The 15,572-nt window shown below is 42.9% G+C and overlaps 1 protein-coding gene across 7 annotated transcripts in view; it reads left to right on the top strand.

Annotated features, from left to right (window-relative positions):
• PDE1C (phosphodiesterase 1C) overlaps positions 1 to 15,572 on the top strand; it is a 383,698-nt gene that overhangs the window by 342,744 nt on the left and 25,382 nt on the right. For 6 of the 7 annotated variants that reach the window (XM_075418641.1, XM_075418635.1, XM_009943060.2 and 3 more), the window contains 3 exons: positions 1,095 to 1,270; positions 6,148 to 6,444; positions 9,594 to 9,668. In XM_075418641.1, the coding sequence (XP_075274756.1) occupies positions 1,095 to 1,270; positions 6,148 to 6,444; positions 9,594 to 9,668 (548 nt within the window). Of the gene's footprint in view, positions 1 to 1,094; positions 1,271 to 6,140; positions 6,445 to 9,593; positions 9,669 to 15,572 lie in introns of those variants that run through there. The other variant, XM_075418640.1, reaches the window with a different exon arrangement.

Raw genomic sequence — 15,572 nt, 5'->3', positions numbered from 1 at the left:
CCTGACTTGTTGTAGGAAAACTTCAGCCCAGGGGAGGGCAAAGAGGGAGGTTGACATGAACCTGAGCCATGTCTCCAAAGGCAGTGAGCACAAATGGTTGTAGCCATGCACTCAGGTGAACTTTAACGCTCTCTCAGTCACTAACGTCAAAGAGCAGGTAGAGGGAGTCACTGGGAGGCACTCATTCTTTGTGCCTAGAAGTATAGGTCAGATGACTGAAATACAAAACAGGACTGAGAAGTATGAGCACAGCTTAGTGATACTATTTAGGGTTATGAAAATGTGTGAAGTACCACGAGAGTTCACCTGAAGTTAGGGTTTAAGGAGTCTTGGCCCATTCAGCCTGCTCTGCTGTTGTAAAGAAACTACTCATTCAGTAGTTTCATGGACAAGGCATCGCTTGGGATTCAAATGCCACAAGGCTAGTGCTCCCTACAGTAGGGCTACCAATTCAGGTAGACAGTCCCTCTCCCAGATGACTTCTTTACGCTTGGGCTGTTACACAAAGAGCAAGAACTAATATCTTTCTATGTCAATTATCTTGTTGCCTTTATTAAAATGTGCACAATGAAATGTCCGTCCTTGAAAGACAACTGCAGGGTCTGTAACTGAAAGGACTGCCTGATTTCAGCCTCAGCTGAGGTCACCAAGCACTGGACAGAGGCTGGCCTCCTATCCTGAGCCTAATGGCTCCACTGGTGAATTTTAGGAGGCTCCTCCTTTGACGTATTTGATTTCTAAAATTGTCTGACTCTCCAATGAATATTTAGGGAGTGAAGATGCACAACAAAGGTAATGGCAACACGTTGAATGATTCTATTTGTTAATGACTACGGATACAAAAAATAAGCAGGGAAAAGCTGCCCTTTGTTTCTGATATTGACTCATGTCGTGCTGTTTGCTTTCACATCAGTTGCCCTGGGCTGACAGGGAGAGAGGGGAGGATGAGGATGAGGGATTCAGGCTTAGTTGTTGCTTTTCCTGGTTGACTCTATAAAGTTATCTAGACTTACAGTCATTATTTCTTCTTAGCTGGCTGTATTTGGATTTATGGGATACTGATTTCTTCTGTGTTTTGTGATCTTGTATCCCAGTCTGAATAGCATTAGTCCCTCTGAAGTTAAGAGATCCAGTGTCAAGAGCACTGGGTCCGAAGGAAGTGCCTCACTCAACTGCTCCATACTCACTGTGGACTTCAAATGTTTTAAAGCCACCTGGACTGAGGTGGTGCAGCAGAACCGGGACAAATGGAAAGCACAAGCCACCAAAGGTAACAGCCAGGCTTCTTAGTGAAAGAATAGAAATTCTTTTGACCTCTTCTTCTTCAAGCTCTTCTTCAATCAAATTATTCTCCAAGTAAGCACTATTAGTTTGAAAGAATTTGCTGTTCAAGGTCAACAGCCTACACTGAGTTCAGAAATACAGGAACACTGTGACTCATCTGTGTCTTATACTCTACTTACATGGTGTAAGTGTACGTAATGAAGAGGATGTGGACAATGGGAGGAAAAAAAAAGAATTTTAAGGGAGGTCCCCTAAAGTCATGAGTCAGGCTCAGTGTGGGTGCAAAAATGGCTGGAACAGCATTTGTAGAGATAGCTGATCGATTGTTCACTGTTAAGGTTGTATGGATGATAGTCCGGGGAAGAAAGACAGGATATTCTAGATTCACAGCTGGCTTTTTATTTCTAATGATAACTTCAGTAATGAATTGGGAACTGTGCTGCAAATGCTCATGATGTCATCAGTCTGAGAGGGACTGCAAAGGTTTCAGAAGAATGTGAGGGTGGTGCTGGTTGCAGGTTGACCAGGGTTCAATATTGACCTGCTATTGAAAAACAAAAAACCAAAAAAATCTACCCAAAACAAAATAAAAGAAACAAAACAGACCTTGTTTCTAAGACCCCTCTGGCTTTCTTCATGCCTTTCCAGCAGTAACAAGGGGCCCACAGCAGTGCTGTGTCCAGTTTTGGCCACTGCAGCTGAGGAAACATATGGACTGTTTGCAGACAATACAGAGTACAGCAATGCAAAGGATGATGACTGTTTTGTACAGCTGAGCAGCTTTATAGCTGCAAGCAGTCTTCTGAAGAGTACTGCAGCCACAGAATATGGGAACTATTTTTTTTATTCAAATACTCTGGGCTGTTAAGAGGAGAAAAAATTGGCAGGTGATTATAACCTGATGATAGCTTAGACATTGGCGAGATTGTTGGAGATTTTTCAGGACTAATGAGAGGCATCTGTTGAGAACGACTGAGGTGTAACTACCCCTTGCCTCCAGAGGCTGAATGATTGCCCAAGGCCTCCTTGAGCCCTGGGGTGATTTAAATCAGCTTTGGACCCAAAAAAGGAGAAATGTACCACTGATTAATTGTTTTTTTCTTTATGAAACTGTTAGTGATACAATTTCTTCTCTGAGCTGAGTGCTTGCTACTCAAACCCTTATTTAATAGAGTTGTTGTATTTCTTGTAAATGGAAGGAGTTCGATTTTAATTTGTGAAGTGGCCTTTAGGGCTGATGGAAGATTTGGGGTAGTTCTATTTGCCAGAGCAGATTGTTCTTCTCCAACTGAAAGACGTGTCTAAAGGTAATGGAAAGTACACGTTAGTATTATTCAAATTAAATTTTCCTTTGTGATTAAAACTTGCTATTCAGGAAAAGCCTTTCTAGGCATTCCATGAAAATTGAAACAAAAATATAGTTCAAAATCTGCTTATTTGCCAGGGGCTTACTTTAGCTTTTTTTCCCCCCCCCCCCCAATTGATATTTACTATTTCACTGCTCTTTGTGGACCAAACAAATTAAAGCTAACCAAAGAAGCAAAGCATTTAACGTGGTCAGTGTCTCACAGTATAGGAGTGTTACGTGAATGAAGCCAGTACAGTTAACTAGTTTTAAGAATTTCATTTCAACATCTACCACACTTATTTGCTTGTCTACTAAGGATCTACTAGCTAAAAATCCTATATGCAAGACACACCTGTGGGGGAATAAAAAAACCATACCTTACATTTCACCTAAAACAAATGTGTAGAGTAGATCATAATAGATTCTGGCTATTTAACTTTTGAATGTGTTTTGTACCCACTTGCAGTGGCTGCTTTGCATAAAGACTTTTTTTCTGAATGTGCCCATGTAAATGTCAAGTTAGGAGTCAAGTGGATGTGCACACATTGCTTAACTAATGCTGCTACTGGTAATATATATTGATGCAGTATTTCATATCCATCCTTTAGAGAGTATCCTGACAAGGAGTGTTTGGTTATTAGCACTTCAGCTGGAGAATAAAATGTTTTATTTTTAATTGCCTCATAAAAACATCCTTCTAGAAGCTCCTGAGGGTAGTCTATGGAAGAAGGAGTCGATCACTTGAAAGCAGCAAGCTCAGCAGTCTGTGTTGTTAGATATGGGAGCCCTTCAGTAGGTCATTTTGTCTTTGCCTTTCTGACAGCTTTAGCCCTGAATTGTTGATTTTCTTTATGTTTTTGCCAAACTTCGTCACCAGTAACTTGGATCAGAGCCCTGGTTTATGGGTGAAAGATTCAGAAAGCAGTCTCAGCTTCCGTTCATCTAAATTCATGGACTTTCACATACTGTCTGTGTTCTGGGTGCATTTCACAGTATAAGCATGTGCATTTTTTCATCCTGAAAGGTTTGTACAAATGTATGACTCAGCGTACCTTTCTATGGGCTGAGGGCTGAGGAACTGTTCTTGAACTCCAGAGCCCTCACATCAAAACCATTGCTCAGCTGCTGTCTTGCTCCTGACATGCAGCAAGTCTCTGCACCCCCCTCCATCTGCCTTGCCTGTCTTAGCCAGATGCAGCAGGGCCGGCCGCACAGCAGGAGTTTAAGTTGCCGACCCCCATCAAACTGGTGTCTTGCAATGCATCAAGATGCTCTGCCAATAAAAATAAGAATTATGAAGAGAAGACACATAAAACATTTAACTGTTGATTGACAACAAATAGCAACTGGGGATTGGAAGGGAAGGAATCCCATCTATTATTATTACTACTATTATTATTATTAAATTATTTGTATAGTACTGTATTCCCTTTGGTAATGGCATTGTCCCTAGAAGCATCAGTAAGCTGTTTTTATCCCGAGTGTGGTATTTATAGAAAATTTCTCCGACTGTGTGGGCAAAGTAAGTGGGTTTGTTACTGTTCTCCTTTGGCTTAAAGGATCATCATTAAATAGCCACAAATTAAAAAACTGAATAAACAAACACCCAGATGTGCAAAGCACCATTTAGATAAAGTATTTTCTGACGCTAATTTTGACAAGATGCATTTGTCTAACAGTGCTGTAGCAAGCCGCGGTCTCCTGAGCCGAATTTCTCTCCTGTGGTTCAGGTGCAAAATGCAGCATTTTTTTCAGATCCTCACATGAGAGGAATCCTTCTGTATACCATGAGACTCCACTGTAAATACCAACCTGCATATCTGAGCTATCTGTGGAAGCTACCGTAGATTTCAGGAATGATTAATAAAGTGAGGGAGGCTCGTATCTAATTTAATTATATTTTCATGTGAGCCATAATTTATTAATTTAAAAATTAATTAACTTTAGTTAACTGCTGGCAAGGAAATACAGATCGGCATTCCTTCTAAAGACAGCTTTCCCCCTTTCTTTCTTGTATCCCATTGGTACCTTTTTCTCAAAACTGGTTCTGATTCACTCGTAAGAAGTATTTGAAAAGACACTTAGAAATCCTTTTGCAGTTTTTACTGACTGGCCAAGACTCTGCCCGTCTAAGGAGCAAAACACCTTCCCAGTAGATGTCAAGAACACTTCCATAGGACTGAGGTACACTTTATTCGGTGTTCTGTAGGATCTGCTCCTCTGCTCATCATCTTGCACAGTCTCTCAGAAAACAAGAGATACATCTGTGATTCCTATCACAAGTAAAGTGCAGTTAGTTGCCCATGATGGGGTAATGAGTGGGCTGGGATAATGCCGACCTAGAAATCTTGAATACAGGCATAGGGCGGTCACAGCTGAATACTTAGACTCAGTATGGGTGTAGATGTGCTCTGAAGCTGCATAAGCTCACAGGTTCCAAGTTGAGTGTGTGCTGAGCTACTCAGCTGCTTTTGCAGATTAAGTCTCTATTGGTCATGGAAAAGGGGGAGAAAATTATGGAGTCTCTGCCCAGAGTCTGTGCACATCCAGTCACGTTTATTCGCTCGAGGGCTGCGCTGAGGGACTGTGGTTGTGTTCTGCTTTCCAGTGCGATGCAGGAAGCCACACAGAGCCTTTGCAGCTGAGTCTGGGGGGGTGTGCTGTAGCCGCCCTGAGCTAGAAATGTAGTGGTCTCAACACGTGGAGCCAAAGTAATTTGCAACCTATGTTTTAAGTAAGTGTTGCATCAGGACCTAGGGTTTGAATAAGAACAAGAGCGGTATCTTGAATGGGGGAAATTGGCTTCTCTGTGAATTGATTTTTTTTTTTTTCTGAATGACAATATTTTGAGATGCTGCTGCTGTTCAACACTCACTTTTGAATTTATACCTTTGCATGCTTGTGATTGACTGTAAGACTTTGGGATGGAAGGACAAGAACTAGTAGCAATATATTAGTCTGTCAGGTAAAGACAGAGCTATAAAGAAAGGATGACAGTAAGTGGAAGGGAAGAGATTGGGAAGTTGGCATCAGAAGCAACCTGGAACAAGAGAGGAAAAAAGTAGATATCAAAGAACCAAGACAGAAGTCTATGTGCTTAGAGTTACATAGTACAGTATGAGATAAACTGAATGTTGTTTGACTGATTGTTGTTTGTCAAATATGAAACTAACCTTGGCAACCCTAGAGCCCTCAATAGCTAATATCTGTTTAATTTGCCTTTTAAGAATTTTGAGGAACCGCATTTTGAAAGGTGAACTTTGTATGGTAAAAAAAAGACATGCACATAATATAGGTTTAGGCCAACATGGGATGTTTTTTTCAGGATACTTTCTTAAATGTTGTCCTGTGCGCTATTCCCCTTGTCAGGTCAATTCCTACATTTATATAGGTAAAAACTGTTTGCGTGCAAAAAAATGAAGTAGATTTAGACGTGAGTTGTATCATTCTTGTCAAATTGACTGATAATCGTGATGTCTTTCCTTGTTTTGCTTCTCTCTTTGCTGAGGATGCAGAAGAAAAAGCTAAGAAAGAAGCAGAGGAAAATGCTCAGCAGGGATCAGAAGAAAAGAAAGCAGAGGAAAAGGATGAGAAGCCAGATGAAGATGCCACAGCAGCAAAGACAGAGAATAGCAAAGAACCAAATCCTGGGGAAAACAAAAGCGCCGATTCCAGTAAGAATCATGTAAATGGGACTCGGCAAACTGGGGTGAACAAACATGAAGCCTCTCAAGGGAAAAACACACCTAGGACAGACAAGGGAACAGACTGTCATTACACAGTGGGAGAAGACAAACAGCATGTCCAGAATGGTGAGTTCTCTCCTTCCACCAAAACATAAATCCAGCCCTAAACCAAGTGTCTCGCATCAGTGATGGGGGAACCTGATGTCCTGAAAAAGGATGTCCTGGGCCCGGAGCCTCTTCCTGGACATTGGCATAGTCACCTGCATATGGGAATCAGAAAATGTAAATTAACTCCGAAGTAGTATTCTTCCATAGATGATGGGGTTCGTCATACCTGCTTGGGCACTTTTGGAGGAAAGGAAAAAATTACTTTTCTTATGGAAATGAAGTAGCCTGTTACGATACACATGCTGAAAAGCTGAAACAAATCTTCTTGGTTCAATGAACAGCTTCGTTGCTTGGGTGACTGACAGAAGAGAAGCCAAAGTTGGCTTACAAATTCTTTAAGGCCAATTAAAGGTACCTTTGAACTGAGTCTCAGATATTAATATGCTTTGGGACAGAGGATTTTACCCACTTCGTGTTTTTAAGAGTTATTTATTTATACTTCCTTTGCTCAGTTTTTTTATTAGGGCAGTCACAAGTTGGTTTTTTTGAGATATTTTTGGTCAGAAATTTTATTGCAGTGTTTTAACTTGCTATAGAACTGAGTTAAAATAAGAATCACATTTTGTGCACAAAAAAAGGTGGAAAAAATGTTTGAAAATTGCATTAAACATTTAAAAAAAAATTACTAGACCCATAAGAACAGATCAGTTGTCTCTTGGCTATTTCACTGTCCTTCCCTCCCCATCTCCTGCATCCTGAAGCCGTTATCAAAAAATGGAAGTACAGCCAGGTATGACTTGTCACAAACTTGCCTAATATCAGTCGGTACAAACCCAGCAAGAAACTCTGACTTGGAAGCATCCTCTTAGAAAAAGCCTGAGTGAGCATACAGGCTTTGAAAGTCCCAGGCTCAGGGAGTGAGTTTTGATGGCAGCAGAGGCAGAAATTCTGTTTAAAACATTCTTGATATGACTCTTATGTATTTCACTTGGCTGCTGGCCTTTCCCAGGGATCCCTTCATCGTTAGGGTTTTTTTTAGATTGGAGGGACTATGGGGATCCAAGCTGTCATGCTCTGTTACGTATGGGATTTGTCTTCAGACACTATTACGCAGGTGAATTTGGAATGGGCTCCCCAAGGAAACAAAAAGGCTGGGAACATATGAAGTCTCAGTTAGACTGCATCAGACTTTTCTTCTGAAGTTTTACATGCTTCTAACAATACAGGGGTTAAGTGTGGTCTAGTGGTTTTGACAGTACCTTTTTCTGCAATATCTCTCTGCTGCAGGTGTCAAAAAATGCTTTGAAATGAATTACAGTGATTTCTGAAAATTAGTGTCTTCCTCAGGAAAAGAAAGTCGGCTCCTTAATTTATGGGAAAAGGCCTTTATGAGGTACAATCACTGCAGACTCTTTGGAGACTAATGAAATCTTAACATTCATATCTCTGTGTACACCACAGCTTCCTTTACGCCTATATGTTAATATCTTATCGTAGATTATTTGCCTTATTATTTCTTTGCCTTTGTAATCCCTTTCAAAAAGATCAGTATTATCATCATTCTGCTCTGCTGCTGGCAGTATGGCAGGGTACGTATTACAATGCTCAAAAGTCCCCTATTCATAATCAGTTATATTCAATGCAAGTTCCGAAATTGTGTTGTCAGATGAGTTTAAAGTCTCTCTCAGTCATTTGCTACCCCTGTTCTTTCTCAGAGAGATCAAACTGTGAAATAACATATGTGTGGATGTTCATCATCTTTTCCTGCACACACTTAGGGTCAAGCAACTTCTTTATGCAGTGGTCAAATAAAGCATTATTAGCTCATCATTACCATCAGATGTATGATGGTGGAGGAAATGCAAGGGTACTTTGCTAGATACATCTTTATCTCCTGAAGACAGTCTGCTTCTAGAGACCGCTTTCACCTCAACCCTTCTTGGAGCTGCTCATACCTCTCTGTTCAAGGAGCCCAAGTCAGTGACCGTGTGATCTGCTGAGGAGGTGGCTGCTTCTCCTGTAGCATCGTGCTTTCATTTTTCTCTCACCCGCACAGTGAGCTTAGGAAGAACAACACGAAAAGTTTTGGCTCTGAATGAGAACGGAAGAGGACATGTTTTTTCCATCTTGTTAAATATTTTAAGATTTCAAAACCATTCCTTTTTTATACTATGATGCAGCTTAATTTGAGGTAGAGATTGATTCTCTGTTTTCCAAGAATAACAAATATTCCAGTGGCTAGGGCACAATGTGGAAGAGGGAGACCTTGCCTCTCTACAATTTCTCTTCTTCTGAGCTGTTGCAAAAATAAACAACCACTGGCCATGACTATCTTGAAGGCGAATCAGATCCTCTTTAACACACAATACCAATAATCTTGATCAAAAGGCTGGGAAATATTTATAGTAACAAAAATAGTGATACAAATGGAATAAGCATCACTTCAATACAGCCCTGTAACATACCTCACACTTGCAAAGTTCTGACGTGAGTTTTTATGGCTTTTGTGTTGAGATGTGGGTCACAAATTCACTGCTACTCCTCCAGGGGGAAAGCACAAGCTGCCTACTCCCATCTGGGCAGGCTGCTGTTGCTTGTCTGGACAGCTGAAGGAAGGATACCTTCTTTGCTGCTGTTTGGACATGGCAGAGGAAAAAGCCTTGTTCTGCTAGAGCTCTGCCTTTATTTTTCATTTGATCTTGCGTTTGGCATTCTCATTCAGTGAAGGGCTAGTCTGGAAAGACCTCATGTGCTTGGCTTGTGACTAACAGAGAACAGAAAAGGAGGATGACAAAGTCTTGCAGGGTCTTAGTCCTTTAAAAGTGTAAGTGTTTCAGAGTCCTGATTTTGAAATGAAGGTTGAGCTCGAGTTTTTAATGGCCTACCTACAACCAGAGGGAGTATGAGTATGCATGTGCATATAAAAAGGTGTTAACAATTAGAATAAATTTAGAAGTAGATTGTAAAGCTTGATTTTAGGTAGGAGTTGGATAAATTTTGCCTGGTGTTTATTCTGGGAAAATGTATTAATCCAGTTCTTTATGAATTCAGACATTTTCTCCTAAGGAACATCTCCTTTGGACGTTGCAATTTGATTGGGTTACAGGCATTAATATACCGCAGTCTGCATTAAAATGCTTATAGTGTTTCTTATTGCTCCTTTGTAGGTGAATTAAAAGAAGACAGTAAGTTGGGCAAAAAAGATCAGTCGAATGTGGGGGATGAATCAAAGAAAACAGATGGTAAGGACAATATTTTATTACATTTTGTCACTCATTTTTATATGCAATCTATTGTTTCCTAAACATCCGCAGTTTGTTCTAAAACCAAAAAATTATGTGGTAATCAGAGACAGATTTAACAGAAACAGTCATTAGACTCGACAGAAACCATTGGGGCATTCTGGAGGAAAATCATTCCTTTCACAGAATGCCTAGCACCACTTAGTTGTTCTGTTGGTAAGCCTTAGCCATCAATTTTTGTGCAGTGCCTGAAAGAAAAATCCTGGATTATTAGAGTTGCTTAGCAGGAAATGCGGATTTGTGAGGTTCTATAATTCGGACTTTCTTTGGGCCGCATTCTGCTCTCTGTTATGACAGGCTGCATGGGAGATGCGAAAAACAGAGCTAAGAAAAAAACTGCACAAGGTGTCCCTGTTTTTCATGATTGTGTCTTATACGAAGTCGGTACAAACACAAAGATTTCCTGACTTAATTGTCCAAGTGGGAATTTGCCAAGCACTGTTGAACCACAGGTGTGGGAAGCAAGCAGGAGTGAGCACATCAATGTAGAGGTCCTGTTAAGGCTGCTATAGAAAAAAGATGTTGCTGAAACATTGTTGAATTGAAGCAATCTGAAGCCATAGGACAGTTTCTTGGGCGTCTGAGAATAATTTCAGATGTGTCTGAGCCTAGTGTAGAGGTCCACAGACATTTCAGTAGCCTCAGCAAAGTGGAAAAACAGCTGCAAGGTCTGAGGCGTGTTTACTTTATTGCACCTCCTCAGCTGTGTACCCCAGGGCTCTGACATAGTGTCTGAACCCACATTGCTCCAAAAGCAATTGCTGAAACATTGGGTAGCAAAATAAATGGAAACAAATGTTAAAGCTACCATTTTCTTTGTGTGTCTCAGTGAAATCCACTAAAACACAGCTATTGCTATATGTAAATAATATAGTACCTTGTTTTGATGGTGAAGAAGGATAACCTCTTTGTAAATAATGCAGTGTGGAATAATAGCATGTTCTTTTTTATTGCTTCCTTTTAGGCAATTACTTACAATATGAATTTCTTTAGCAAAGTGATAAATAAGAAGAATATATGATACTTCAACTAAAAATGTAGAAAAATTCACCTAGAAGCATGTATTAATTTCAGACACACAAATATGTACTTTTAAAAAGAGGCCCCTTAGCAGCAACTGTTTAGGAAAATTCAATTACTTTGTCAAGAGGTCGTGTTATTTTCACACTTGAGTCAAGTGCCTGTCAGGAAAACAGTCTTGAACAAATACCATTCACAGCTCTTGCTGTGGTCGTGCAGAAATGAAGCACAAATACTCAAATAACGTGCAACTCTTCAGATATTCATGAATATGAGCAGTACTGTACGTAACTGTCATGGCCCTGGAAGAATTAATGGTCAGAATGGCTACTCTCCCACCGTGGTAGGTGATGGCTGTGACGTGCGGAAAGCAGACTCCACAATCTGTAAGATTGTAAAGTAGGTATGTTTATTTGGCGCTGGGCAGCACTGGGGGTAGTCCCACCAAAGTCGTGCGCGCTGAGCAGCAACGTGTTTCTTCAATTTATACAATCAAATATTACATATACATTAGATATGCATCTATCCTCATTGCATATCAAAATCAGTTCCGAGAAGTAATTTCCATATTATAATTAGTTCCAAGAAGTAATTTCCATAGACTCCTCCCAGTTGCACTTGCACAGTGCCTCCTAGTGGTGGTTGTCGGGGGTCCCAAGATGAAGGCCCATCCTCCTCTTCATGGTGTCCGCTGATTGACCTTTGTTTCTGCGCAAACTCAGTTCTCTCCTGGCTCCCATCCATACAGCAGGGTCGGTCTTGACTGGTTCTAGGCGACTCCCAGCCCCTATCAGGAACTAACCCCTTTGTATGGAGATGCAAGGCTCTCTGCTTCAGTTAATTTAGATAAGCACTATCAGTTTTTTAAATGCACAGCAACTATTAGGTAATGCCACTTCTATTAAAATCCCTTTAACCCCTTCCTTCAGCTGAGCAGTGGCTGTGCTGGAAGGAGGCAGCCCTGGCAGGACCATGTCTACACAGAAATGCTGGGGCTTCTTTAGAAGGACTCAGGAGCATCAGCTCAGCCAGGACAGCAGATATGGGAATCCCTAACTTTGAGGACCAGGTTACATTTGAAGGCCTGCATTCTCAAGGTCTCAGAAAGATTAGAGGCACCTATGTAGTTGGGCTGGAGGACCAAGAAGTGAATGTTTCGTGCTGGCTTGAAGAGTGAGGGTATGAATTTAGTTCCCTGTGAGCTGCTAGTCTTTGTGGGGTGTTAGTTATTTCATGTCTGTTCTCCATTAAGGAAATGTTCTGCTCATCTGCTTAGGGAAAACACCAATACCATGGGACCAGTTGATTACAGTGAATAAGCAACTGTAATCACACAAGGGCAATTTGTAGGCTGAATGTTTTTCATTCAGATGCTGTAGAGAAGGATCATAGCTAGCAATCTCATTGATAGAAATCAGGAGAAAAATTGTGAATGATGTGCCTTAGAAAGGAAAGTGCTAGGGTAGTGCTTCTGTTTCGACAAATAGCGCGCAACCTGTTGCATCCATTCCTCATTCCAGAGCAAATCTCCTTACCAGCCATGTGAGGGATGTGGAGAAAGGAACATTATCCTTGGATAATCACAGAATCACAGAATCACAGAATAGTAGGGGTTGGAAGGGACCTCTGTGGGTCATCTAGTCCAACCCCCCTGCCGAAGCAGGGTCACCTACAGCAGGCTGCACAGGATCTTGTCCAGGCGGGTCTTGAATATCTCCAGAGAAGGAGACTCCACAACCTCCCTGGGCAGCCTGTTCCAGTGCTCCGTCACCCTCAGAGAGAAGTTCCTCCTCATGTTCAGACGGAACTTCCTGTGCCTCAGTTTGTGCCCATTGCCCCTTGTCCTGTCACTGGGCACCACTGAAAAGAGCTTGGCCCCATCCTCCTGACACCCACCCTTCAGATATTTGTAGGCATTTATAAGGTCCCCTCGCAGTCTTCTCTTCTTCAGGCTGAACAAGCCCAGTTCCCTCAACCTCTCCTCGTAGGGGAGATGCTCCAGTCCCCTCACCATCCTCGTAGCCCTCCGCTGGACTGTCTCCAGTAGCTCTTCATCCTTCTTGAACTGGGGAGCCCAGAACTGGACACAGTACTCCAGATGAGGCCTCACCAGGGCAGTGTAGAGGGGAAGGAGAACCTCCCTTGTCCTGCTGGCCACACTCTTCTTGATGCACCCCAGGATCCCATTGGCTTTCTTGGCAGCCAGGGCACACTGCTGGCTCATGGTTAACCTGTTGTCCACCAGGACACCCAGGTCCCTCTCCGCAGAGCTGCTCTCCAGCAGGTCCACCCCAAGCCTGTACTGGTGCATGAGGTTGTTCCTCCCCAGGTGCAGGACCCTGCACTTGCCCTTGTTGAACCTCATCAGGTTCCTCTCTGCCCAGATTTCCAGCCTATCCAGGTCACGCTGAATGGCAGCACAGCCTTCTGGTGTATCTACCACACCTCCCAGTTTGGTGTCGTCAGCAAACTTGCTGAGGGTACATTCTAACTCTTCATCCAGGTCGTTGATGAAGAAGTTAAACAAGACTGGGCCCAGTACTGACCCCTGAGGGACACCACTTGTCACCAGCCTCCAACTAGACTCAGCGCCGCTGACGACAACCCTCTGAGTTCTGCCATTCAGCCAGTTCTCTATCCACTTCACCGACCACTCATCCAGCCCACACTTCCTCAGCTTCCCCAGGAGGATATCATGGGAGACTGTGTCGAAAGCCTTGCTGAAGTCAAGGTAGATAACATCCACGGCTCTCCCTTCGTCTACCCAGCCAGTCATGTCATCGTAGAAAGCTATCAGATTGGTCAGGCATGATTTCCCCTTGGTGAATCCATGCTGACTACTCCTGATAACCTTCTTTTCTTCCACTTGCTTCATGATGGCCTCCAGGATAAGCTGCTCCATCACCTTACCCGGGATGGAGGTGAGGCTGACCGGCCTGTAGTTCCCTGGGTCCTTCTTCTTGCCCTTTTTGAAGATTGGAGTGACATTGGCCTTTCTCCAGTCCTCGGGCACCTCTCCTGTCCTCCAGGACCTCTCAAAGATGATGGAGAGTGGCTCAGCAATGACATCCGCCAGCTCCCTCAGCACTCGTGGGTGCATTCCATCGGGGCCCATGGATTTGTGGACATCCAGATCACTTAAGCGATCCCTCACACAGTCCTCCTCGACCAAGGGAAAGTCGTGCTCTTTGTAGGCTTCTTCTCTTACCTCCGGGGCCTGGGATTCCTGAGGGCCAGTCTTAGCACTGAAGACTGAAGCAAAGAAGGCATTCGTTAGCTCTGCCTTCTCCGCATCCTCCGTCACCAGGACACCCGCCTCATTCAGCAGCAGCCCCATGTTGTCCCTAGCCTTCCTTTTGCTGCTGATGTAGTTGAAGAAGCCCTTCTTGTTGTTTTTGACATCCCTTGCCAGCTTCAATTCCAGGTGAGCCTTGGCCTTCCTCGTCGCATCCCTGCATGCTCTCACTACGTTTCTGTACTTTTCCCAAGTGGCCTGTCCCTCTTTCCACATTCCATGCACCTTTCTCTTCTGCCTGATCTCCGCTAGAAGCTCCTTGTTTAACCATGCAGGTCTCCTGCCTCCTTTGCTAAATTTCTTTCTCAGGGGGATGCATTGCTCCTGTGCATGGAAGAAGTGTTGTTTAAAAAGTGACCAGCAAATAATACATAGCTGTTTGCAGACTGCTGAAATGTTTACCCTAACATATGCTTTCTCACATGCCAGTACATGGTCTTTCACATGCTGGAAAAAAAGATTAAGCAGAGGAGTTAGGAAGATTGAGGTTACAGCTATAAGGCACTCACCGTGTGTAGTTCAGTGGTGGGTGAAACTCAGCCTGGACTTTTTGCAGGGTCAAGGGTCCTTGGCTTTTACAGCCTCTGCTCAGTCTGTAGCTGGGGTGTATTTGTATTAAACAGGTGCCCATTTGTATAGATTTACCATGAGGGCTTCAGCTTTCTCACCACCACCCATCAGCATCAGCTAGAGCCCTGCATGCAGCTGAGGCTGGGCTGCTACTCTGTCCAACTGCGCAGGAATCCTGCACCCAGAGGAGAAAGCTGCAGAGTATATGTTGCATAAATCTTTGCAGGATCTGTGTCCAAGTTGCTTTTTTTAGCATCTACAAAGGAAGTTATTGTAATATCTTGTTATTGGAATACATGCTTGACAAAATGTTTCTAATACATTTGTCCTTCTGCTACGTGGGGAACCAACGGGCCAGGGACAGACAGAAGAACTATCCCATGTGGACATGAAGACACTGAAGCTGCATGTCTACACTGCAGTCACAGGTGTGAAATGTAGCTTCTGTGTCAGAGTTAACTTGAAGCTACCCCAAAATAGTTAAGTGGGCATGCCTCCAGAAACGAGCCAGGCTCACTGAGGCAGTGAGGAGCTACCTACGCACCTACCCAGAGCTTCCTACGGCTGAGTCGACCTCTACCAAACCCGACTACATGAAAGCTAGCTTGAGGATGGCTGTGTAAGCTGCAGGCATGCCTTAGATTTCGGTCTTAATTGCTTCAAAATCCTGTGCAAGTCTCTTGAACGTAGGCTAGTCTCCTTCTTAAGTTAATCTAATCTTCGTATTCTTGGCTTTTTTTCTGTGGGAGATGCTGCTAGTTACTCAGTACTGCCTTTTTTTTCAGTTCCAAGAAAAGAGATACGGGGCTGCCATTTCCCACATAAAGACACAGCCCTTTCAGAGACATCATCAGCACAAGTAGTTCATCAAATATTTCCTGTGGGATACAACATTATTAAACCATTTTGGAAAACCTGATTTTCCCATGTGAACTAGTTGTTTTTCAACACTTTGAATG

This window comes from Opisthocomus hoazin, chromosome 4 (assembly GCF_030867145.1).
Source record: "Opisthocomus hoazin isolate bOpiHoa1 chromosome 4, bOpiHoa1.hap1, whole genome shotgun sequence".
NCBI lineage: Eukaryota > Metazoa > Chordata > Aves > Opisthocomiformes > Opisthocomidae > Opisthocomus > Opisthocomus hoazin.
Note: the sequence above shows the minus strand (reverse complement) of the source record. Positions and strands in the feature narration are given on the sequence as shown.